Source organism: Balearica regulorum, chromosome 3 (assembly GCF_011004875.1).
Source record: "Balearica regulorum gibbericeps isolate bBalReg1 chromosome 3, bBalReg1.pri, whole genome shotgun sequence".
Classification (NCBI taxonomy): Eukaryota; Metazoa; Chordata; class Aves; order Gruiformes; family Gruidae; genus Balearica; species Balearica regulorum.
Window position 1 is genome coordinate 114,270,682 of NC_046186.1, and position 25,412 is coordinate 114,296,093.

At 48.2% G+C, this 25,412-nt stretch overlaps 2 protein-coding genes across 2 annotated transcripts in view; one reads left to right on the plus strand and one right to left on the minus strand.

The window, feature by feature from the left end:
• The window catches only part of MRPS5 (mitochondrial ribosomal protein S5), a 59,078-nt gene extending 47,358 nt beyond the window's left edge, over window positions 1–11,720 (plus strand). The window contains exons 10-11 of the mRNA XM_075749644.1: window positions 8,957–9,093; window positions 11,132–11,720. Coding sequence (XP_075605759.1) covers window positions 8,957–9,093; window positions 11,132–11,356 — 362 coding nt within the window. The 3' untranslated portion in view covers window positions 11,357–11,720. The remainder of the gene's footprint in view (window positions 1–8,956; window positions 9,094–11,131) is intronic.
• A 6,577-nt stretch (window positions 11,721–18,297) lies between these two features.
• On the minus strand, window positions 18,298–24,532 carry MAL (mal, T cell differentiation protein (MAL blood group)). Its single transcript, XM_010311671.2, has 4 exons — window positions 24,150–24,532; window positions 20,522–20,689; window positions 20,197–20,322; window positions 18,298–19,953 (listed from the first exon to the last, which is right to left on the minus strand). The coding sequence occupies exons 1-4, from the start codon at window positions 24,234–24,236 to the stop codon at window positions 19,879–19,881; spliced, it is 456 nt and encodes a 151-aa protein (XP_010309973.1). The 5' UTR covers window positions 24,237–24,532; the 3' UTR covers window positions 18,298–19,878.
• Window positions 24,533–25,412: the final 880 nt, after the last annotated feature.

The following is a 25,412-nucleotide window of genomic DNA, read 5'->3' on the forward strand; positions in this document are numbered from 1 at the left end:
CCCGGAGCCGCCTTTTCTCCAGGCTGAACAACCCCAACTCTCTCAGCCTGTCCTCATAGGAGAGGTGCTCCAGCCCTCTGATCAACTTTGTGGCCCTCCTCTGGACTCGCTCCAACAGCTCCATGTCTCTCTTGTACTGGGACCTCCAGAGCTGGATGCAGTACTCCAGGTGGGGTCTCACCAGAGCAGAGTAGAGGGGCAGGATCACCTCCCTCGACCTGCTGGTCACGCCTCTTTTGATGCAGCCCAGGACAAGGTTGGCTTTCTGGGCTGCAAGCACACACTGCTGGCTCATGTTGAGGTTCTCATCAATCAATACCCCCAAGTCCTTCTCCTCAGGGCTGCTTTCAATCCATTCCTCACCCAGCCTATAGTCGTGCTTGGGATTGCACCGACCCACATGCAGGACCTTGCACTTGGCCTTGTTGAACTTCATGCGGTTCGCACGGTCCCACCTCTCCAGCCTGTCAAGGTCCCTCTGGATGGCATCCCTTCCCTCCAGCGTGTCGACCACATCACACAGCTTGATGTTGTTGGCAAACTTGCTGAGGGTGCACTTGATCCCACTGTCCATGTCGCCGACAAAGATGTTCAACAGTACCGGTCCCAGTACCAACTCCTGTGAAACGCCACTCGTCACTGTTCTCCACTTTGACAATGAGCCGTTGACCACAACTCTTGGAGTGCGACCATCCAGCCAATTCCTTATCCGCCGAGTGGTCCATCCATCGAATCCATGTCTCTCCAATTTAGACACAAGGATGTGGAACAGTGTCAAATGCCTTGCACAAGTCCAGGTAGATTACGTCAGTTGCCCTTCCCTTATCCACCAATTCTGTAACCCCATCATAGAAGGCCACCAAATTTGTCAGGCACGATTTGCCCTTAGTGAAGCTGTGTTGGCTGTCATCAGTCACCTCCTTATTTTCCATGTGCCTGAGCATAGTCTCCAGGAGGGTCTGCTCCATAATCTTGCCAGGCACGGAGGTGAGACTGACTGGCCTGTAGTTCCCTGGGTCTTCCTTTCTTCCCTTCTTAAAAGTGGGGGTTATGTTTCCCCTCTTCCAGTCAGTGGGAACTTCACCGGACTGCCAGGACTTCTCAAATATGATGGAGAGTGGCCTGGCCACTTCATCCGCCAGTTCCCTCAAGACCCGTGGATGCATCTCATCAGGTCCCATGGACTTGTGCACCTTCAGGTTCCTTAGATATTCTCGAACCTGATCTTCTCCTACAGTGGGTGGTTCTGCATTCTCCCAGTCCCTGCCTTCTGTGACCCGGGCAGTGTGGCTCAAGAATTTGCCAGTGAAGACTGAGGCAAAGAAGTCGTTGAGTACCTCAGCCTTCTCCATATCCTGGGCAACCAGGTCACCCGTTTCATTCCGGAGGGGACCCGCTTTTTCCCTCATCCTCCTTTTCTCACTAACATACCTATAGAAGCTTTTCTTGTTGTCCTTGACATCCCTGGCCAGACTAATTTCTATCAGGGCTTTGGCTTTCCTAACCTGATCCCTGGCTGCTCGGACAGTTTCTCTGTATTTCTCCCAGGCTACCTGCCCTTGCTTCCACCTTCTGTAGGCTTCCTTTTTTTGTTTGACTTTGCCCAGGAGCTCCTTGTTCATCCATGGGGGCCTCCTGGTGTTTTTGCTTGACTTCCTCTTTGTTGGGATGCATCGCTCCTGAGCTTGGAGGAGGTGACCCTTGAATATTAGCCAGCTGTCTTGAGCCCCTCTTCCTTCCAGGGCTTTGTCCTATGGTATTCTACCAAGCAGATCCCTGAAGAGGCCAAAGTCTGCTCTCCTGAAGTCCAGGGTAGTAAACTTGCTGCACACCCTCCTCGCTGCCCTGAGGATCTTGAATTCCACCATTCTGTGGTCACTGCAGCCAAGGCTGCCCTTGAGCTTGACATCCTGTCCCGTCCCACTCAGGGGGTGAGGGTGAGGTAACTTTTTAATTCTCTATGCGGTAATTAGAAGTAACAACAATTACTTTAGAGGTTCAAACTGATCATAAATTTACTTAAAATTCAGTGGAACTACAAAAGATAAGAGGCTTGGCAAAGGTCGTAACAATGCTTAAAATTTAGCAGCACTATGAAAGGTAAGGGTTTAGCAAAACGTGTGACGTGGTTTAGGCCCAGCCAGCAGCTGAGCGCCACGCGGCTGCTCACTCACTCCTTCCCCAGCATGATGGGGAGGAGAAGTGTAACAAAAGGCTTGGGTCGAGATAAGGACAGGGAGAGCTCACTAATTATCGTCACGAGCAAAACAAACTGAACTTAGAAAAAAGGGCTTCATCTAATTTATTACTAAACAATAGAGCAATGAAAAAAAAAATCAAGTCTTAAAACACCTCCCCCCACCCTTCCCACCTTCCCAGGCTCAACTTCACTCCCTGCTTCAACCTTCTCCCCCCTCAGTGGCGGGGCAGGTGGGGGAATGGGGGTTGCGGTCAGTGCAGCGCATGTTGTTTCTGCCGCTTCTTTGTCCTCGGGGGGAGGACTCCTCTCATCGCTCCCCTGCTCCAAAATGGAGTCTCTCCCACGGGCTACAGTCTTTCCCAAACTGCTCCGGCATAATCTCTTCCATGGGGTGCAGACCTTTAGGAGAAAACTGCTCCAGCATGGGTCTCCCACGGGGTCACAAGTCCTGCCAGCAAAACCTGCCCTGGTGTGGGCTCCCCTCTCCACGGGTCTACTGGTCTGGCCAGGGACTTGCTTCAGCCCAGGCTTCCCACAGGCCACAGCCTCCCTCGGGTGCCTCCACCTGCTCCGGCTTGGGGTCCTCCACGGGCTGCAGGTGGAATCGCTACACCCCCTCATCCTCCCTCCATGGGCTGCAGGGGAACAGCCTGCTTCCCCATGATTTTCACCACGGGCTGCAGGGGGATCTCTGCTCTGGTGTCTGGAGCACCTCCTCCCCCCTCCTCCTGCACTGACCTTGGTGTTACATCTTCACACTTCCCCCTCCAGCTCCAAAAAACTTCCCCCCTTCTTAAATATGTTATCACAGAGGCGCTGATTGGCTTGGCCTTGGCCAGGGGCGGGCCCATCTTGGAGCTGGCTAGCATTGGCTCTATCAGACACTGTGGAAGCTTCTAGAAGCTCCTCATAGGAGCCACCCTATAGCCTATGCCCCCACCTGCTACCAAAACCTTGCCACACAAACCCAACACAATGTGTAACAATATTACCCTATGTGCAGACATTTAAGTTAGAGAGAAAGAGAGTGATAGGAAGAGAAAGAAAGAGAGAAGGAGAGAGAGAGAAAAGATATCACCACCCTTGGATCCAGTGATGGTCTCTGCTCGTAGTTGTAGTCTTCAGGTGGTGGGTGCGCCCTGAAAACTTATGTTTCCACTTTTTGTAACCCGATGTGCCTGCCCCATAGGCGGGGGTCTGTCATCACTGAGCAGGTGCAGTATGTGCTCAGGAATGTTCAGAAATGTTCTAGAAATGAAATGGGTGGGTTGTGGGGGTTCTGGGGGACTCACTGACCCCCCCTTCAAGGCTGTCCAAGTCAGTGGTGATCTGTCACAGGCACATGGTGCACAGGGCACAGATGGTCATTGTTTACATGTTTCAGGAATAGAGGAGTGGTCTCACAAGACGTTATCCGCAGGCTCCGTCCTTGTTCAACACTCATCAGCCCATCCCTGTCCGTGTCAAGACGGGTGTTTGTGACATTCACTTGTTATCAGGGCCTTACACATCCCCTACCAGGCCCTCCTTATTGGTGAGAATAAGGTCCAGCATGGCACCTCTCCTCATGGGCTCCTCTATCACTTGGAGGAGAAGGTTGTCATCTACACATTCCAGGAACTTCCTGGATTGCTTACGCTCTGCTGCGCTGTCCCTCCAACAGATGTTGGGGTGGTCGAAGTCCCCCATAAGGACCAGGGCTTGTGAGCGTGAGGCTGCTCCTGTCTGCCTATAGAGGGCTTCATCTGCTCGGTCCCCCTGGTCAGGTGGCCTGTAGCAGACCCCTGCTATGATGTCCCCTGCCCCAGCCCTCCCTTTAATCCTGACCCATAGGCTCTTGGTCAGCTCCTCATCCATCCCCAGATGGAGCTCCATGCACTCCAGCTGGTCACTGATGTAGAGGGCGACACCCCCTCCTCATCTGCCCTGCCTGTCCTTCCTGAAGAGCCTGTACCCTTCCATCCCAACACTCCAGTCATAGGAGCTATCCCACCACGTCTCTGTAATGCCAATAAGGTCATAGCCTTGCAGGCACACACATGTCTCCAGCTCCTCTTGTTTATTCCCCATGCTCTGTGTGGTCACGTAGAGGCATTTCAGTTGTGCCCCCGATGAGGCTGACTTATTGGCTGGAGTGGCTGGAATTCTTTTGATGTATCTTCCCAGTGTTACCCTGTTTGTTCCTGTTGCATCTGGAGCCCCTGGCTCATGTCCTCTACGCTTCGAGCATGCTGTAGTGCATTCAGCACATCTCTGAGCAGTAGGCTGAGGGCCCTCACCAGCACCCCATCGCTCCAACCTGGGCACATCGTCCCACAACATGTCTCTGGCAAGCCTGATGTTATCCCCCTCCCCCTTCGAGCCTAGTTTAAAGCTCTGTTGATGAGCCCTGCTAGTTCCTGGGCAAAGATCCTCTTCCCCCTTTGAAAGAGGTGAATCCCATCAGGGTTCATCAGTCCTGGTGCTATGTAGGCTGTTCCATTGTCAAAGAACCCAAAGTTGTGGCGTTGACACCAGCCACGGAGCCATGCATTTATGGACTGTGCCCGCCTGTTCCTCCCGCCATTGCTGCCCTCAACTGGAAGGAGGGAGGAGAATACTACCTGCGCTCCCGAATCCTTCAGTGACCGTCCCAAGAGCCTGAAGTCCCTTTTGATCACATTCGTGGTACGTGTCTCTGCTTCATCCCCACCCACATGGAGGAGCAGCAGTGGGTAGTAGTCAGAGGGGCGCACCAGGCTGAGGAGTTTCCTAGTGATGTCCTTAACGTGGGCCCCGGGAAGGCAGCAGGCTTCTCTGAGAGGAGGGTCTGCCCTGCATATTGGGCCCTCTGTACCCTTCAGAAGGGCGTCCCCTACAACTATAACTCTCCTTTTCTTCTTTGTTGGGGTGGTCACGACCAGAGGCATGGGCCTTTTGGGCCTAGGTGCTGCCTCTGTAGTAGCTTGACTGTCATCCATATCCTCGTTCAAGTGGCCTTCCACAGCCAGAGCCTCATACCTGTTGCACAGGGGTACATGGGAAGGCGAGGTGGGTGAGGAGGAGAAGGTTCGCCTGCCATGCCAAGCGTGGACTTGTTTCCATTCACTCCCCTCTTTGAGGCTGCGGCCTTCTGCCTGGCAAGGGGAGGATACAGGGTCCCCTTCACTTTGGCTTTGGTCTGTTAGCTGTCCCTGTTTCTGTCTCAGGGAGGGCAGAGCTTGGCTCCACCAGTCTATCTCTCTCTCAGCCTCTCTGATGCTCCTTAACCTCTCCACTTCTTCACGTAATTCTGCCACTAGGCTGAGCAGATCGTCCACCTGGTCACGCCTCAGGCAGCCAATCTCACTACTGCCTTCCCCTGCCAGTGCCAAGCTCAGACACTCCCTGCAGCCTGAGAGCTGGGTGGCTGCATGCTTCTGTGGCAGCTCTGTGTTGCCACATGCCTTCTGGAGAACACAGAGCTTAGGGCTTTCTGCCTGGTGGGTGCCATGGCTGAACTCCTTCTGTGAGAGAGTGATGACCATGAGTGGACTTGGACTCCCCTCTTGAGCAGGTAGACTGACTAGGCCCTACCCGCACGCCCTGCCTGCACAAACTGCCGCGCCACGCCCTGGCTGACGCGCCACACTCCCTAGGCTGCTTTTTATAGGCGGCAGGGGTGGGCGCCATTGCTTTGGCAATGCCCAGGTCTCATCAGTGGTTCCCGTGAGAACAGCCAGCTCGTTGCGGGTCTCTTCTGCATCCCTGGCGTTTCCCTGCCTCTGGAAAGTCAGGAAAACCCCGTGTGCCTAGATCTGCTGCTCCGCTGTGGGTTGGGCTGGCACCAGAGCTGCACTCTTTGGCGACTGACTGCTTTCCAGCTGTTCGACCCCCTGGATGTATTGGTGCATGCGGTTCCTCCCTGGGTGCAGGACTTTGCACTTGCCATTGTTGAACTTCATGAGGTTCCTGTCAACCCATTTCTCCAGCCTGTCAAGGTCCCTCTGGATGGCACCTTGATCCTTTCATGTATCAGCCACTCCTCCCAGTTTTGTATCATCAGCAAACTTGTCCCACCATCCAGATCATTAATGAAGATGTTGAACATGATTGAGCCCTGTATTGACCCCTGCAGTACACCACTAATTACTGGTCTCTAGAGTTCACGCCATTGATTACCACTCTCTGGGCCTGGCTGTTCAGCCAGTTTTCTATTCACCTCACTGCTCATCCAGCCCATACTTCATCAGCTTCTCTTTGAGGATCTTATGGGAGATAGTGTGAAAAGCCTTACTGAAGTCAAGACTGATAATATTCACAGCTCTCCATCATAGAAAGTTATATGGGTAGTCAAGTGTGACATACCCCTGGTGAATCCATGCCTTACAATTCATCCATGTTGGTCTACTTTTTAATCCTTACTCGTAAGCTCTCACTTGGCTCATTGTCCATCCACAAAGCAGAATAGATCTCCACATACTCCAGCTATTTTCTCAGATAAAGGGCAACTCCACCTCTTTGTCTTCCCACTCTGTCCTTTCTAAAGATACTGTATCCCTCCACTGTAGAACTCAATTCATGTTAGCCATCCACCACATCTTCATGATTTCAACAAGACCATAGACATGCAACTGCACACAGATCTCGTAATTCCTCATGTTTATTCTCCATGCTGCATGCATTAGTGTACAGGCGTTTCAGAGAGACACCTTAGCATGCTGATTTTCCCAGAAAACACTTTTCCACAACAGTGCCTTGCAGGCACTTCCTTGCTTACATGCCAGTGCTGGAGGTGACCCCACTCAAGCCCTGCTTTAGTGATTTTTTGCTTTCTGTTTTGTTCACATCACTCCAGACCCTTTGTTCATCAACGCTATCTGTCACCCCCTCAGAGGGCTGTTAATAACTTTCTCTCTGCCTTGTCATTCCTAGTTTAAAGACATCCTCGCCAGGTCAGCCATCCTACTGGCAAAGATATCTTTGCCCTGCTTAGCAAGGTGGATCCCACCTTCCCCAAGAACACACTGATCCTCAAACAAGGTCCCATTGTCACAGAAACCAAAATTCTGTTATTGACACCACCTGTGCAAGTAATTGTTGACCTGCATTATCAGTGCTGTCCTCGTTACACCCTTGCCCTTTCTCGGCAGAGTTGAGGAGAACAATACCTGGGGACCCCATGCCTCTGACTGTCTCCCCCAGAGCTAGCTCTGTAGTCACTTTTGATACTCTCCAGCTTGCTCCTGGCGGTTTCATTGGTGCGCTTGTGAAAGAACAGCAAGGGGTAATAGAGGGTTGGACAAGCTTCAGCCACCTCTCCACGACACCTGGGATCCAGGCCCCTGGCAAGCAGCAAACTTCTTTAGATGACAGGTCAGGTCAGCAGATGGGTGCCTCTTCCCCACAGCAGGGAGTTGTCCATTACTATCAGTAACTGCTTCCTCCCAGTGGTTTAGCATTGTTCAGGGTCATGTCGCCCAGATGCTTGGCTTGAAAGCACATCTGGCTCTTCCTCAGCCTTGAGGGCAGTGAACCTATTTCATAGTGGCAAGCTGGAGCCCTCCTCTTGGTGCCAGAAATCACTAGCTTCCATTCTTTGCCTTCTTCAGAGGTTGCATTTGCTGTTCAACTGGACTGTGCCTGTGTCCACACTGCAGATGGAGTCTAGGCCTCTTAAAGCTGTTAACACCATTGAGCAACATTTAACACATATGAACACCATCGATTAATGATGCTTGGAAAAACTTACACAGTATGCATTTTGTTCTAGGCTTCAAATGTGCTGCAGCAGGATAATTCTGTTGATCTCTGGGGGGGGGTGTTTGTGTCCATTATAATCCCTAGATCCTTTTTCTGTTGCTTTTTAGTCAGTCTCCTCTATTTTGTACTTGTGCTTTTGATTTCTCAGCAAAGCACTCTGTATCTGTCTGTTGAATTTCAGTGTTTTGGTTTCAAACTGTGTCTCCAGTTTGTCAGACCTACGTTGACTTTACAATTGCAGTAGTTATGAGACTACTCTGCTAGCCATATTGATAAGTAGTGTAAATTAGTTCCTAATGTGAATTAATAAGGGGAAGTGCAAGCACAATTTGTCAATTTGGGGGAGATTGTGCTTGAGATCTCAAGGACAGGAAGCTGTCAGTTGGTGACCTGAAATTGCAAAGGAAGCAGTTTTGAAGCTGTGTAGGTATTGCTTTTTAGAAGAGACAGTCTTCATCAGGATTCAGTTACATTTAGATCCTCTGCCCTTGTAATAGCTTCTTTTTAATACTCTTAAGTAAACTTGTTGCCTTGGTTCGCTGCTGCTGCTTTTTCTTTTTCTTTTGGGAAGTACTAGAGTGTTATTTTTCTGCTGAGTGGGAGAAAGAAGTTGCCTTTGGTTTGGTGAATGTTCCCAGGGTGGTGGTGTATGTTTGTGGAAGGTTATTCTAAAGCTGCCAATGGTACTTCTAAGTAATACTACCCAAACACGTGGTATTAAACAATTCTTCAAGTTGCATTTTTTATGGTTTTATGTTTTGACTTTATAGGTGGTGACATTTTCATTTGTTTTTGCAATATGTTAGGTAAGGTATATTTACTATAAAAACCCCATGATCTTTATGTGGGCATGGCTACAAACACTGGGAAGAGTGGTCTTCCCAGAATGGTTTTGCCATTTTTAAGATACAATGTGTTCTAACTTGCTAGGTAACAAAAATAACTAAGAGGAGGTCTTAGTTGTCTCTTCTTCGTTAGCTAAGGTGTATGCTTACAAATAATCACATAATGCTAATTTTTTTTTTTTCCCCTCAGGGTATGGTCTTCGTTGCCACCGAGCTATCATCACCATCTGCAAACTAATTGGCATTAAAGACATGTATGCCAAGGTTTCTGGATCCAAAAACTTGATTAATATTACCAGAGCTCTCTTTAAAGGCTTGACACAACAGGTAGATTGCAGTCTCAGTGGTTCTATACATTAGGTCAGGGGACAGAATGAGATTGATATTGTAATAGTTTGTGGTCAAACAGTTTATATTCTAGGCTTAAAATGCAGTCATTTTCCAAAGAGTAAACAAAATCAGCATGTTGAAGAATTCCTCAGCAGTTGTATGAAGTTATCCAGTCAGAAACAGCTGTTGCACAGCCAAGTGCCTCCAGGGACATCTGAGTTGCTGGGCTTTCATTTGTATTTTTGGTGACGTTTGAAAAATCACAGGCAGAAAAAGTTATGGCCAGGCTTTGGTTGCTGCTGCTTGTTTGTCTGCACTCCAAGTTTTCATTGCCTAAGGATTGAATGTCACAGCTGATTCTATCACGAGTATAATTAAGACCTGTGAAATAAGTCAGGGAGGTGGTGTCATTTCCTCAAATTGAAAGTGCTCACAATGGAGGTGGCTCTGTCTGAGCCAACTGCCTGAAGTTGATGGGAAGATCCAACATGCAGCATTTCATCTGACTTTCTTGGAACACCAGCCTTAGGATCCTGAGTCAGTCCTTTGGAAATTCCTGGTTCTTTCATTTGGTTGTAGAGTCTTGTTAGCTGCCAGGATTCAGATGTTTACATTCCCAATAAAACCCTGCAAAGCTATAGTTGTCAAATCTGTTACCCCACCCTAGCCAACATTTTCACTTTAGCCTTGTGAGGGGAGGGGTGATGATCCTCTTTGCCTAATGAGATAGTGTGGTGGTTTACCCTCGGCTGGACGCCAAGTGTCCACCAAGCCGCTCTATCACTCCCCTCTTCAGGAAGGCAGGGAGGAGAGAAAGTAAGATGGAAAAACAACCCGAAACTCGTGGGTTAAGATAAAGGCAGTTTAATGTAGCTAAAGAAAAAAGCTGCGTGTGGAAACAAAGCAAAAGATTATTGTCTACTTCCCATCAGCAGGCGATGTCCGGTCACTTCCTGGGAAGCAGGGCTTCAGTATGCATACTCCTTACTCCAGAAGACAAACATTGTAAAAAAAAAAACCACCAATGCCCCCGCCCTGTTCCTCCCCCTATCTCTCAGTTTCTTATTGCTGAGCAGACATCATATGGTATGGAATATCCCTTTGGTCAGTTTGGATCAGCTATCCTGGCTGTGTCCCCTGCCAAGATCTTACCCCCAGCTGGGGGGAAAAGAAATGTTGGAGAGACAGCCTTGATGTGTGCTGGCACTGCTCAGTAGTAGCCAAAACACTGGTGTGTTATCAATGCTTTGCTAGCTACCAATACACAGCACAGCACCATGAGGGCTGCTATGGGGAGAACTAATTCCATCTCAGCCAGACAGCAATACAGATACTCATCAGTATCTGAGGTTAATCAGACTTGAGGAAGTCTGTCATATATTTTCAATGCATTGTCTCTGAGAAGTCTTCCACAGAATGAATAGTAGAAGAAGGGCCTGATGTATAGATTATTGCTTTGAGAGATGTGCACTTGATAGATTTTCTTAACTGCCCTGAATGGGAGAAATTTCCTGTTCCCACTTGACATTTATGCTGTAAAATCTGAGTGTTAACAAAACAAGTTGTATGCGAGGAAGAGGTATAGTTGAAAGTCATGTTAAGTTCATATCATTATATTAGCTAATACTACCTGTCAGGGCAGTAAGAAGCACTTTGCTGTTGTCAAAGCGAAATTTATATCCGCATAAAGACATAAAAATGTTACTGCATGTTACTAACATGCCAACATCCATCTTTATTAGCAGGATGTGCCTTTTCTGGCCAATCCTTTCCAGAAGCAAATTCCTCTAGGATGACATTGTAATGCCAGTATATCTGCAGTCTAGCTACTTGAATTCGTGCTGCTCATGCAATTAGCTAATTTGAAACCCATGAGGATGAGCCTGACGAGTCATTTAATTTACACAGTATTCAAATTGTTTATTAGTAAATTACTTTTGTTTTTCCTGCCCCATATACCTTGTAGAGTTTGACCTGAAGTAAACCAACATTGTGAATCATTGATTTGATTATCTTTTCTCTTTCCTACTCCCAGGAGACTCACCAACAGTTAGCAAACCAGAAGAGTCTCTATGTAGTGGAGTTCCGGGAGGAGCAGGGCCCTCTGCCCATCGTTGTGGCACTGCCTGAGGGGACTGTCCGCGAGGATCCCGAGCCTGAAGATGAGGTTCCAGACACAAAGCTGGAGTGGAGTGAGGTGAAAGAAGCTCAGGGAATGAAGAAGTCTCCCTGGGCGAATGTCAGACGGACAGTATGGTAAAAGCTTCAGTCCCTCTGTCTGTTCTGCTCAGAGATGCAACTGGGACAGGCCAGCCCAACTGGACAGGTTGTCTAGGCTTACATTTCAGCAGAGGGCACCACTAGCTCTCTGCTGCCATTCACATTGGTACTCCCATTGTTACCATTCAGTAACACTGTTTGCTTTCCCACAATTTTTCTGCCCACTGTTCAGCTAGGGATGTTCAGACAGAACCAGCCAGTGAACATGACTTTCACTTCAAGCATGCATTTACTTGATTCCCGAAGATGATGTTTAATCAACAGATCTTGTGTTTCTTTCACAAGCTCTTGGGAAACTACTGAAAAGATAAGATTGTGAAAGCAATAAAGAATCCTCAGAATGAGTTCAGTGTGGGTTTGTTGGGGTCTTTTTTGCAAACTGTCAATGTCTGGGAGATCTTCAGACAAGCAGCAGTAGTGGGAATTCATGTGTGCACTCTCCATCTTCCTCCCTTGTGTCACTGATTATGGCGGGGGAACTGTGAAATCAGAAAGCAGAAGTTGTGTGTCTTTTGGTGGGGGGGAGGTGGGGCAAGGTGATGGTGGGCAACAGCTGAGTTGTGCAAACACTATTCATACAAGTGGGGGAGTTCTGCCCAAATATCTGAGGATAGCCACCCCACAGTCTCCTGTGGGATATTGCAGTGTTTTGTCTGGCATTGGAAGTCCAGTCCAAAACCTGCAATCCAACCTTTTTTACAGTACTAGCATCTGCATGTGTGGATAAGATCTAACTTCATTTTCTGCCAGTTTGGTACAGAGCACAGTAGAGTCTTGGACCCTATCCAGAAAGTGCTATAGCTGTCAGAGGATTAAAGAAAAAGAGAAAGTCCATGATACACACCAGCCTCTGACAGGAAATGGAGTAAACCCCTTCACGTAGTGGATCTCCAACTGAAGCGCACAGAAGTATGTGCCAGATGCTAGATTAGCTGATTGGTTGGAGGATCCATCACCCAAGTCCCACCAGAAGATAAACACACTCTGCATCCACATGCTAGGACACAATGCCTACCTAGCAACTCCATGTTTTTGTCTTGGGCATGGCGAAAGTGACAGTGGAACTGAACCTGAACAATGTTTTATCACAGTGTTAGAGCAGTCCGGGCTGTAAAATAATTCAAGAGTTAACCTCTGTGCCTCCCAGTCAGTGAGTGCTTGTCCTGGCATTTCTCCGTATGCCAAAAGGTGCTTGTACCACCTGTTTTACTTCAAGACCAGCCTGGGAATTTACATTTGAAGTTCTGATGTTAAAGACATTTAGGAGCAATATTTTGCATTGATTTCAGTGCAGGTTTCTAAAGACACAGTTGCGTATATACCAGCAGATACGGTGAATTTAATTGAGTTTTCTCTCTGGTGGTGAAAATTCTAATTCAAAGGCCATGCCTGCTGAGCAGTTGGCTGTAGGCTTTATTCCAGTTTGCTGGGTCAGTCTAAATCCACCTTCCACAGGATGCAAAGTGTTCAGTTTGCAAACTTCCTTGTGAGCAGCATATCAAACTACTGTTTGAGAAAGTGCTCACATTTAGCTTGCACCTTACTATTGAGCAAAATGAAGAATGAATAAACCTGGGCTAAAGGAATCAAATCTTGCTGCATTTAGATGACCATCAATTTTCCTCTATCCCTGCAGAAACAGTGAGCTGAAGTGAGTTGGCTTTGCCACTGACACAAAACGGCCTCAGCCTGGGTAGTAGAGAGAGCCTGAAGTGACTGTCTGGATCAGCTATTTGTCATTTGCTTCCCTGTGTTGGGGTAAGCAAATGGATCATGCCAGCATTTTCTCTCTTCTCAGAATCAGGAATAAGGTGCGTGTCAATAGCAGGTGGTTGCATCCATGCTTGGAGATGTCCTGCTCCTTCTTCGAACTCTGTTCTTGCATTTCCACATTTGGAAAAGCCCCCCATATTCTGGCCTAAGAATGGTGATGGTGCCACAGAAGATCATACAAGGCCACTGCTGCACAAAAATTGGGGATGTGGGTGATGTCAAGGTCTGCAGCAATGCCCCATCTGCGTAGTGGGATGAGATGGCAGGATTGGGCAGGGGAGGGCTGAAGACAGACAAGCTGTAGGGACAGGTCCTTAGCTAGCAGCACCCAATGCAGAGCAAGTTGTAAAGTCCAGTTCTCCCCTGCTGACCTGCCCTGAACGCTGTTCCTTGTCCGACCCAAACAGATCTCACACCATGTTTTCCCAGCTCCTGAGGTACATAAGCCATCACTCAGCACAAGGGTCCCAGCCTGTCTGCTGAGTAGGGATCTGCAAACAGGGATCTGCATCTCCCCTGAACCCTTCTTGGTCACTCAGTAATTTCTGTTCTCGCTGCCAGTGCAGGGTGAAACAACACGTTCTCAGTGGATCTTTCCTCCATCAGCCAAAGCACTGGGAACTGTCTGACTGATCTCTAGCTGGTGCCTCCAAGAGAACCTACACAAGCCTTGCAGGTCCACCTTGTGTGCTAGTAAAAATGAGGAGCTGCAAGGTAAGGAAGTGGTAGGGTGAATGTCATTTGTCTTTTCAGACCTTAAAGAAAATATTGTAGTAACCACCAATCTCCCTCTTTCCCCAAGGTCCACACACGAGCTATACTTGCGTCTGCTCCTGTGAGGGTCTTCAGGACTCCTCTGGCTTGTCTCTGCTCTCTGGAGGAGGTTTAGGGCTCTTCTCAGACCCACAGGACAATAACTCATGTTTGAGCACTTCCATCAATCAGGAAAAAGGTGTTTCCATCCCTGTCCTCAAAGCAAATGGGGTTTCAGTGCTTGATTCTGTTAGCATAAGGGAGAGTGAGGAGCAGGAGGGGCCATGGTCTGGGTGTGAAGATAAGAAGTGGGGAATGGACCATAGCTGGGTCCATCACCATAAGAGGGGGAAGGCAGGCTGAGCCAGCCATGGATTGGAGTCTGCCACAGGCCCACGTGGAGCTTTAATCCCTCCATAGAACTCACCTTTTGTGGGTTTACGCAAGTTTGTTCATATTATATATATTATTGTATCATAATATAGACGGTTGTATAGATGTATATAGATGGCCTTCTATGATGGGATTACAGCATTGGTGGATAAGGGAAGGGCAACTGACGTAATCTACCTGGACTTGTGCAAGGCATTTGACACTGTCCTGCATGACATCCTTGTGTCTAAATTGGAGAGACATGGATTCGATGGATGGACCACTCGGCGGATAAGGAATTGGCTGGACAGTCGCACTCCAAGAGTTGTGGTCAACGGCTCAATGTCAAAGTGGAGAACAGTGACGAGTGGTGTTCTCAAGGGTCGGTACTGGGACCGGTACTGTTGAACATCTTTGTCGGCGACATGGACAGTGGGATCGAGTGCACCCTCAGCAAGTTTGCCAACAACATCAAGCTGTGTGATGTGGTCGACACGCTGGAGGGAAGGGATGCCATCCAGAGGGACCTTGACAGGCTGGAGAGGTGGGCCCATGCGAACCGCATGAAGTTCAACAAGGCCAAGTGCAAGGTCCTGCATGTGGGTCGGTGCAATCCCAAGCACGACTATAGGCTGGGTGAGGAATGGATTGAAAGCAGCCCTGAGGAGAAGGACTTGGGGGTATTGATTGATGAGAACCTCAACATGAGCCAGCAGTGTGTGCTTGCAGCCCAGAAAGCCAACCTTGTCCTGGGCTGCATCAAAAGAGGCGTGACCAGCAGGTCGAGGGAGGTGATCCTGCCCCTCTACTCTGCTCTGGTGAGACCTCAGCTGGAGTACTGCATCCAGCTCTGGAGGTCCCACTACAGGAGAGACATGGAGCTGTTGGAGCGAGTCCAGAGGAGGGCCACAAAGTTGATCAGAGGGCTGGAGCACCTCTCCTATGAGGACAGGCTGAGAGAGTTGGGGTTGTTCAGCCTGGAGAAAAGGCAGCTCCGGGGAGATCTGATTGCGGCTTACCAGTACCTGAAGGGGCCTACAGGAAAGATGGTGAGGGACTGTTTATCAGGGAGTGTAGTGACAGGACAAAGGGTGATGGGTTTAAGCTGAAGGAGGGTCAATTTAGATTAGATGTTAGGAAGAAATTCTTTACTGTGAGGGTGGTGAGGCACTGGAACAGGTTGCCCAGAGAGGTTGTGGATGCCCCATCCCTGGAAGTGTTTAAGACCAGGTTGGATGAGGCTTTGGGCAACGAGGTCTAGTGGAGGGTGATTGGAACTGCAGCAGGGAGATTGGAACTAGATAATCTTTAAGGTCCCTTCCAACTCAAACCGTTCTATGATTCTATGATTCTGTGTTTTACCCAGCATACAGTTTGCTCATCACTCACAGATAAAGTGGACTGTAAAATGAGAAACGTCAGAAACTCCCACATTTTCTGTGGAGCTGGCCATAATTTTCTATTAAGTTGCTTTCAGACAAAGCAAATTCTTCTGCAATTCAAGACAAAATGGAAGTGCTTCTAACTCATTGCATTGCTGGAGGCAAGGTATCCAACAGAAATATTTGGGGAACAGCTAACATCATTGTGGTTAAGAAGCTATTTAATTAAGCAAGAGCCACCAAGATTACAATCTGGGCATAGTTAATGAATGATAGGTCTGTAATCTTGTTTTTATCACAGGAGCTGAGGTTTTGCCTGCCTTCAAGTGGATAGTTTGCTTTAACTAAAGTCTAATTGCCTGCTCTCCAGAGTAGATGCCTGCAGACCTTCTTGTTTTGCTGAGGAAGCTGGAGGAGAAAAGCAGAGATGGAAACTCCAGTTACACTACTATTTGAAATCTGGTGGTGGCCGTGGGGATGCAACAGGCCCACTGGTTTTAATAGTGTGAATGGAACTTATAAGGGCTCTGAAAAAAGGGCTGATTTGTGGCTTTTTAAATGGCCTGCTACATCTGCAAGGGAATCCCAGGGATTGGGAGGATGAATGAAATGTCATGAGGAGGATGCTGTGGGAGATGAGGTGCCAGTCTGGGGGAGAGTCTGGAAGTATCTGAGCAAAGGCAGAACCTGGGATGGAGCAGCCCCATATAGTGGGCCAGGCTGGGAGCAGCTCTGCAGGCAAGGCTGCAGGTGCCGTGTGCTCAACAGACTGCAAGGGCCAACCCTGTGCAAGCAGCACTCAGCAGAGCCAGCCATCTCACATTCCGGGGAGGCACGCTACTACACAATTAACCATGCTAATACACAGTTAACCCCAGACATGGGAGAAGGATCAAGCCTGCATGTTCATCATGCCCAACGTTTCCAGTGGACTGACAGCAAATTCTCAGGCCAATACTATCTTCAGGGCTCTCTGTGGGGACGAGACCTGGTGCACATAAGGTAGATGGTTTGTAGGTTCTGGGAGATTCTCTGAGCCCTGGGATGCATCTTTCCCTTCAGAAGCATCAAGGTGTGCCATTTTCCAGGCAGCTACCTTGGGCTGCCCAGCTTCCAGGGCATGTGGATCTTCATGGCTGTATTGAGATGATAGGAGGGCTGGCCATCATGTGCTAATGGAAACCTCAGCGTGCTTTGTTTCATTTTCTTTTTTTTCCCCTCATCTTTCCACCATGCAGGGAACATGCATATTGCTGTAACTCACCTGGCACCTGATGGGTGCTATTCAGCAGCATGGTGCAGCAAAGCCACACATCACTCTGTCACTGTACTGTGCTGGGTCCTAGCAGTCCTGTGCCAAACAGGGTCACGGTCACCTGCAAGCTGTTCAGCTGTGTGGGACTGAAGTTGGGGGCACACTGGGAGGGTTTCAAAGTTGTAGCACTGCTTTGTTTTAGTTTATTTGGATCCCCTGTGGTGGCCCCTCTCTGTCCAGTCCTCCCCAGGCAAAGATTGGGGCCACAGGGCCTCCCTTCCAATGCCATGTCCACAACCTTGTCTCAGCCTGCTCCCCAGCTGCACTGGGGCTGATGACCACTCCCATGCCAGCAGCACCCAGCTGTTTTTTCCCAGTGCTAGTTCACAGCAAGGTTATGCTAATGCTGGGCAGGGAGTGGGGGGGTATCTCATCAGACCCAGTGGGGCAAGCAAGGGAACAGAAAGAGATGAGCAAGTGAACTAGTGTAGACTGGTGTAAACTGGTGCCTGGTAGGGAAGGGAGAAGCAAAGGTCAAAGCAAGACAGAAAGAACTGGGGAGGAGAGATGGGACCCCTGCCAAGACATAGGCTGCAACTTTGATGGCCACAAGGCATAGGGATGTGGATATGAGGGAACAGACAGCATTGCTTGGTTCAGAGGTGCTGGCCACACCTGGGTGCAGAAGATGGGTAGAGATATTGCATCCCAGGGTCTAGGGTATGACCACAAATGTCTGCCTGTATAAATAGACCCAAACAGAAAGGCATGTTTGTGTTTTAATGCTAAATTCAGGGGCATTAACAGAAGCAGAATCTGGACACCAAATGCCACCTCCCCCCCCCACCCCCCCCCCCCGCCGTGATGATGTGATGTTGAAACTAGTTTCAACAGGTGCGTGTTAAACCTTCAGAACCAAGTGCCATTGTCCAAAGTGGCTGTGAGTTTCCTCCCTGCTCTAAAAAGAGGTTTCTTTTTCCACTTCTGTTGCAATCAGCTTGCTTTTGTCACACTAACACAAGCAAAACAGGTCAGGCTAGTTTTCAGCAAGGAAATAACAAGAAAAAATAACAAATGGTTTCCTGACATTGCAATTAAAAAGCTTCAACCCAAACCCATAGTCCAGCTCAAAAGTCCCCCCTGGATCTGAAGCAACAGAGGTGCCTCCAAGTCAACTTTTATTTCCCTTCTATTACCCAGGAACTTGAGACTCAGAGTGGAAGCATTTTTTGCCACACAAGCTGGAAGGGCTAATTTGGTACAACAGTTTATTAGGCACCTCTAACATGTGAAAATACCCCTTCTTGGGTCTAAACCGCATTTAAATTAACTCACTGTGATGGTTTCACCCCAGCCAGCAACTAAGCCCCACACAGCCGCTAACTCACACCCCCTCACCCCCAGCACGATGGGGGAAGAGGATCAGAAGGGCGAAAGCGAGCAAACTCATGGATTGATATAAGTATAGTTTAATAAGTGTAGCAAGAGCCACGCAAGCAAAGCAAAACAAGGAATTCATTCACCACTTCCCATGGGCAGGCAGGTGTTCAGCCATCTCCAGGAAAGCAGGGCTCCATCATGTGTTACAGTTACTTGGGAAGACAAATGCCATCACCCCAAACATTCCCTCTTCTTCACTCAGCTTTACATGCTGAGTGTGATGTCATATGGTATGGAATATCTCTTTGGTCAGTTGGGGTCAGCTGTCCTGGCTGTGTCCCCTCCCAACTCCTTGTGCACCCCCAGCCTACTTGCTGGTGGGGTGGTGTGAGGGGCAGAAAAGGCCTTGCCTCTATGTAAGCACTGCTCAGCAGTAATGAAAACATCCCTGAATTTTCAACATTGTTTTCAGCACAAATCCAAAACACAGTCCCATACTAGCTACTATGAAGAAAATTAACTCTATCCCAGCCAAAACCAGAAGAGTCACTCAAGTTAACACTGGAGTAATTTAAGCATGCAGATGAACATCATTGGTGATGAGTTGGTTTCACCCCTGACCCTGACTACAGAGCCCCACAGGCTCCCCTTGCCAGAAATGCCCTCTCATTCATGCCCAAGTCTATGCCTCCTCCTTAGTCATGGACCTGTTACAGTGCAATGCTCCTGAGTCTGTACAGGGCTGAGTACCTGTGTGCAGCAAAGGGAAAATACCACCAATGACTCTTGTGTATTTGCAAAATCACAGCAAACCCATCTTCATTAGTGATATAGTGGTGGTGTATATGAGAGCAGCCACGTACCAAAGACAAGAGTTGATTGCCTCTGCTTATTTAAGATGTTATTCTAATCATGCATATAATTTTCCTATGGTCTATCATGCTCCTTCTAAGTTGTATTTTGTAGGGGGATTAATGACAGCGGTAATTCCTGGCATTATGGTTGTGCTGCATAATTCAGCAATACCCTTCAGGGGTTGCAATAACTCATATTGCCCCTGAGGCAAGTTAAATATTGTCCCCATTTCCCATCACAAGTCAGAGATGACACTTCCACAAACTGCATGAAAACGTTCTTTTGGCACAGCAGGTTTAGAGAGGGAAACAGGCTTACATGGAGGGGTGGCGATTAAAATGACCCATTTTCATACTCGAGCCCCTTACTGCTGATTGCTATCAGGAGAAGTCTGAACAATAACAAACCTGGAGGCATTGATTCAAGGAGATTTTAGCACTTTGAGCCAACTATATTATTCTTTTCAAAGCTGGATGGTTTTCTATTTGGGCCCAAATTATCAGCATAAAACTGTACCCAACCCGGAAGAGACTGAAGGGAAACAGGTTGTGCCAGGATATAGCTTTCTCTGGCAGGCTCTTTGTCTTCATTGCTATGGTCCCACATAAAAAGCTGCTTGTTTATAGTATATACGTTAAAAACCAAACACCAAACCCAGCCTGGAAACTGCAGTCATTGAATAACTTTCATGTTCATGGGGTGACCAGAAGACGCACTTGCAAGGGGAGGCTCTTAGGATGATTTCCATCGCAGGAGCGAGTACACCTTATGGATCACGTACACCAGGGTAGCTAAGAATGCAAATACCTACAATGGAAAAACATCAGCCAGTTAACTTTTTATTATATGGTATGAGTTCCTGTACTGAGCAAACACTTTGTGATGCATTATATTTCTATTGACTATCACGTTTGGAGACATTCATGTGTAGTAGGACTGGAACTAGTTTCTCTCCCCCTCTCTGAATGGTTGGTGCAATTAAAGATTTGCCCTTGAGGCCACTCCACAGTCACCTCCTCACCTTCCTGCCCCTGCTTGCCAGGCACTCACCACAGCAGCAATGTTCTCCTGATAGACGGACATTATCATATGGTCGGCAGACCACAAGGTGAAGTAGGCTTCCAGCACAGCAGCACTGAGGTAGAACACAGCTGCTGTCTCCTGGCACATGACATCCTAAGAAACAAGCATCACACAGTCATTTACAAGGAGGGAGCACACTGCAATGAGGGGGAAAAAAAAAAAAAAAAAAAAAAGGAACCCACACAAGCAAGCCCCAGCCTGCGATTTGGAGTGCAGTAGCAGCAAAGGAGACAATTGTCTATCAGTGATACCAGGGAGGTGAGAGGCCGTGAGGTTTGTCACATCCACTTACCAAGGTGACCCAGGAGCTGCTGCCCCCATGCGCCCCACAGACGTAAAGGCACAGGAGGGTGATGGACATGACGAAGCAGAACACAGAGACAAACATCACCCAGCCTTGCAGGATGGGTAACAGGACCTTCGAGGATGCCACCAGGATCCAGACAAGGCCCCCAAAGACCTGCAAGTGAAAGTGGGAGAGACGGTGAGCATGGGATAAATTGGCTTATCCAGAGCAGAGGCAAAAGCCATGCATGCCTCTGGCACTAATGCTGCACATGGCAACAGCCCAGGGATGCCTTTGAAGCTGGGTATTTAGCTGGGAGCATCTGCATCTGATCTTGACCCCAAAAAAGCCTTGCTATAGCCCTGCCTCCTGGTGTCAGTGCCACTCATGCTCTCTCCGCATCAGCGTGCTCAGGAGGCTGGTTCAGACATTTTTGAAGGCTGGTTTTGACAAACAGGGAGGCTTATTTCAGAAGGGCATGTTTGCTTCACACCCAGTGTGGCACATCCTTGTAAGGAGTGGTGTCAAACCCAGCTCACCTGCACAAACAGCACAGACATGTGGCATCATGATGGCCACAGACATGGCCCAAATGAAGGTCATGTGGAAATGTCACCCTGAAAGGAGGTTGAAGAGAGATAATATGGCCAGTTTTACTCTCTGAGGAGGGAAAATAAGGTTGAGGCTCCCAGGTCCTCCTGGGAAGTGGGGCTTGTATTACTGCTCCAGCTATTTGGGTCATCCTTTGCTGGCTACAGTGGAGCTGTGCGAGATCCCAGCTGCTGGTCAGGTGGCAGGTGGGACCCCATCCTTCTCAACCAGCCTTGGGAGTTTGCCTTGGGTTTTCTGGTGGGGTGGGGAACACAAGAACAACTATATCTAGACTCCATCCTTTCTCCACTAGCACATTCCAACACAAGAGGATGAGAGTATGATGTCCAGTGCTGTGGAGTGTCTGACCTGCAAGTGGTGTCTTTGCACTAAAATGCACTCAGTAGCTTTTCTCTGCTACAAACCAGTCCAGTTGTTTCTTGAACCTATGCAAAGTTTAGTCTATACATAATCCTACAATGAGGAGCTCCTCAGCTAACCCGCACTGTGTGGAGACCAGTGCTGCTGCAGGGACCTATCCCTCATCACCAGTTGGTATTGATTTTGCAGGCAAATCTCCAGAGGTAAGAGAGCCTCACTGACTCTGATCAGTCTGATTGCTAGTGTATCCCAGGCCAGCCTTTGCCAGCATCCAAGTGCCAACTCATAAAATCATGGCATTTCCATTTCCTTGGAAGCATTTTGCAAGTGAAAAAAATGTTTCTGATTTATGATATTCAGAAAAAAGATCACACTATTTGTGCCACCCCACATTTGTGGGAAAGTTCATTGGTTCCATTGTGCAAATTCATACATTACATTGATGTGGTTGAGACCTTGCAAATATCTGGGTGAAAATAGGTCTTCCAAAATGCTGCTGTTTTGGTGCCTCTTGTAATGACCAAAGACTGACACCTGAAGACTAATACAGTCCCTGTAGTAACTCATGTGGTGACAACGTGGGTGTGTTGCAGCTAAAGATTCTGGAGAAAACCTTATAGTTGCTCCATTACAATCCAACACAATTGGGGTGAGATAAGAGGTTGGGGGGAAGAAGTATCACTTCTCATTTCTTACCACTCCCCATCTCTCCTTTCTTCAGGATGTGACTTCTGACTCAGGCAAGTATGTTTGACATGGTTTGATTATTGACTTTGGTTTTATGGTGCTGTTCAGCAGACTCATAAAAATGAGGAGAGTCAAAAGGCTTTCAATAACAACCCACAGCAGGTTGAGGACAGCAGTCTAAGAAAAACTTCTCTTTTAAATAGCCTTTTACAAAGCAAAGCAAACGTATCTCTTTTCAGCTTGTTTCAGCTTTTCCACATAGGCCTGGATATCCATATATGCAGAAATCTCTTCAGATAAAATAGATTACAAGAATTAAACCCAACCTCACAGAATAAAAATGGTAACTCTTAATCAACACATCCACATGCGGTAATCATCTGAGCTGGCAGACAGGACCTTGTGGCATTTTCACAACTGTGTTAGCATTTGAAATGCTGTTTTTTGGGGGTTTTTTTGTAGTTACCATATTAACCCACTGCAGGTAACCTCAGATTCAACTAAGGATTGAAAAACTCTTTATGCTTCTGAATGCTGTGATTCAAGGCAGCCACCTCCTTTGTACACAGCAGAGATAATACAACTGCACAACCTAGAAACATACAACTCCAGAGATGGAGAAATCAAGTTAGGCAGCATTCCTCTTCTCCAGATGGTTCCTAAAACCTTTAGGATGCATATTTCCAGATCTTACCCAAACCAAAGGATGGGGTGCTTGGTTTTGTCTCATTAAGCAAGATGCCTTACCAAATCCCCTGTAGTCAGTAATTACAAACAAATAGCTGAAGGCACAGTCGGTACTGTAAGCATGCCGAGGCCAACAGCATGCTCAGCACCAGGACTAACACAACCCAGTGGCAGGGGTGGCTCGCAAATGTCTGCCCAGCCAGAACCTCCACAGGGACTTTTCACCATCCTTCATGCAGCTGCAGGAAACCTGGACTTGGCTTTCAGGGCCTGGGCACAGGGACCAAGTCCCCAGAGCATATTTGGAGGAGCTAAAGCAAAGCCTTTCTCCACACATCAGTAATGGTTGCAATTCCTCTTTGCTTGATTGCTACCACTAGGAGAATGAAGTAAATGCTGTAAATCACAGGAGTGTGGACCGAGTTGTGTGACAGGAAAGGATTTGGTCCCAGATGGCAAAGTTGAAGGTTTTTAGCATGAGATAATCTGAGTGCCATCCTACAACATTCAGCCAAACCTGTCAATGCTGGATGAAAGTGCTCAGGCTTTGACCCTCAAACTGTTGTGAGAAGAGCAAGTTTCACAGGTGGGAGCAGAGGACACATGAAAAAGGTTCTTGTTGAACCTTTCCATCGTTTAGTCAGTGCTCACAGCAACTGCTTTTAATCACCTGTGCCAAATACATTAAGATTATGATTTCCCACTCAATGAAATTAAAATACAGGAAGAAGTTACAAGGTGTTTGTTCATCCTTTGTTCACCCACTATTGCCATGCACCCAGGTCCAGCAGTCTGCCCCTCCAGCTCAGGAATGTTTCAACTGAGCTGTACAGCTTTGACAGCCTAGGCTCTTTGCTACTGCAAAAAATTACATCAGCTAGCCTTTACCCTCTGCTTTAAGCAAGCAGTTTATCCTCTGCCTGTATTAGCTGTTAAAAATCATCTTCCAATTAATTAATTGACTTAATTTGGCAACCTAGTTTAAACTCACTAGCAACTCCTTCAAGTTTGTTTGGCAGGAAATTACAAAAGGTTTTCAAAGGCACCCCAAAAATCCCCTGCAGACTAAAGGAGAGTTTCAGAGCCCCAGCTCAGGGGTTGTGGTTTTCTCTGAGGGCAGGCTAAGCATCAGGGGCTGTTCCCAGACCCTCGTAGCTCAGGGACCTGGCACGGCTACTGAATTGCATGCTTTGTGTCAAGTCTCACCCCTCAGACACCTGCAGCATGAAGCGTGCTGGATGCCCCACAAGCAGCATCTGCCCTCCCCAAGTTAAAAAACAGCACTCACAATTTCAGGAATGAAGAGCACATCTGGGAAAGTTCTAAGGACAGCCAGGCCACTGGGCAAAGAGGCGGTGGAAGTTGTAGAGGACATTGTGAGCCTCTCCCACGGTGACTGTCAGCTACTCTGGCTCTAGCTGCTGGAAGCCACTACCAAATGCAGCCTCATTTGTTTGTTTGTTCATTTGTCTGTCCTCCTTCTTCCTGCTCCTCTTTCTTCCCTCCCTCCTTCCTGCTGACAAGTGAAGACAGCTGTGAATGGCCCAGGTGCAGCTGAACCCTATGACCAGGGGTTACTTGGTGGCTGATGGGAGCCACATGGGAGGTTTTCAGGAGATGTGGGCAGCCCTGAGGCATTTTGAGCAGAGCTGTCTCTACACAAGCTGAGTGTGCAGGGCAAGTCCCTGGGTGGTAGTGGGTGGCACTAGCTTACATCTGAGGGTAATAGGGAAGACTTGTACTCATCCAGCTGGGCAGCCTCTCATCCCCTTTATTTGCACAGTAAGTCAGCTTGTCCCCCACCCACATGAGCTGGCCGCAGCAGCAGGCATGAGGGAAGCTGGTGGCCAGGGCAAGCCAGGACATGCCAGCTACTGGCAAACAGCGGGGTTGAGAAATGTCTCACAGATGGAGATGTATCCCAAGCCAAGAGCAAGTCAAATCACAGGGCGAATTACTTCCATTGTCTCAGAAAGAGAATGGATATGCCAAGGTAACAAAAATGACCTAAAATAATAAGATTTCCCAATCCATTTGGCTTCCTTTTTTTTTTCTCCTTTTTTTTTAGTCTGGAGTCCATGGAAGTGAGTCATTCCCCTCTCCATAATATGGAGTTTTTACTTCTTTTTAACATGCTCACTTAGATACCCAGCAAAACCACACAACTCTGGAGCGAAGGCCAAAGACATGAAACATGAGGAAAAGGAGCAATGTGGCAGTACTGTGGACCAATGACCTGTGGAAGAAGTGCCCTTTTTGGCCAGGCCCTATATATGATGCTTGCCCTTCCACAGCTGTTCCCATGCATGAGGCTTTGGTGCAGGGTCTGGAGCAGGAGGCAGGACTGCCTTTTCCCGGCCCCATGCACCTGACCCATATGGCTCAGCTCTGGTCCAGAGCCTCCAGCCAGCCTTCTCACTGCTGCAACGGGGATCACATTCAGTCATTGCTGCTTTGCTCTCCCCAGCTGCAGCAGCTGGTGTCCCAGCCCTAGGGTAGGAATGGGATGCCCTGGGCAGCACTGAGTGTGGTCGCAAGGCTACATGAGCCA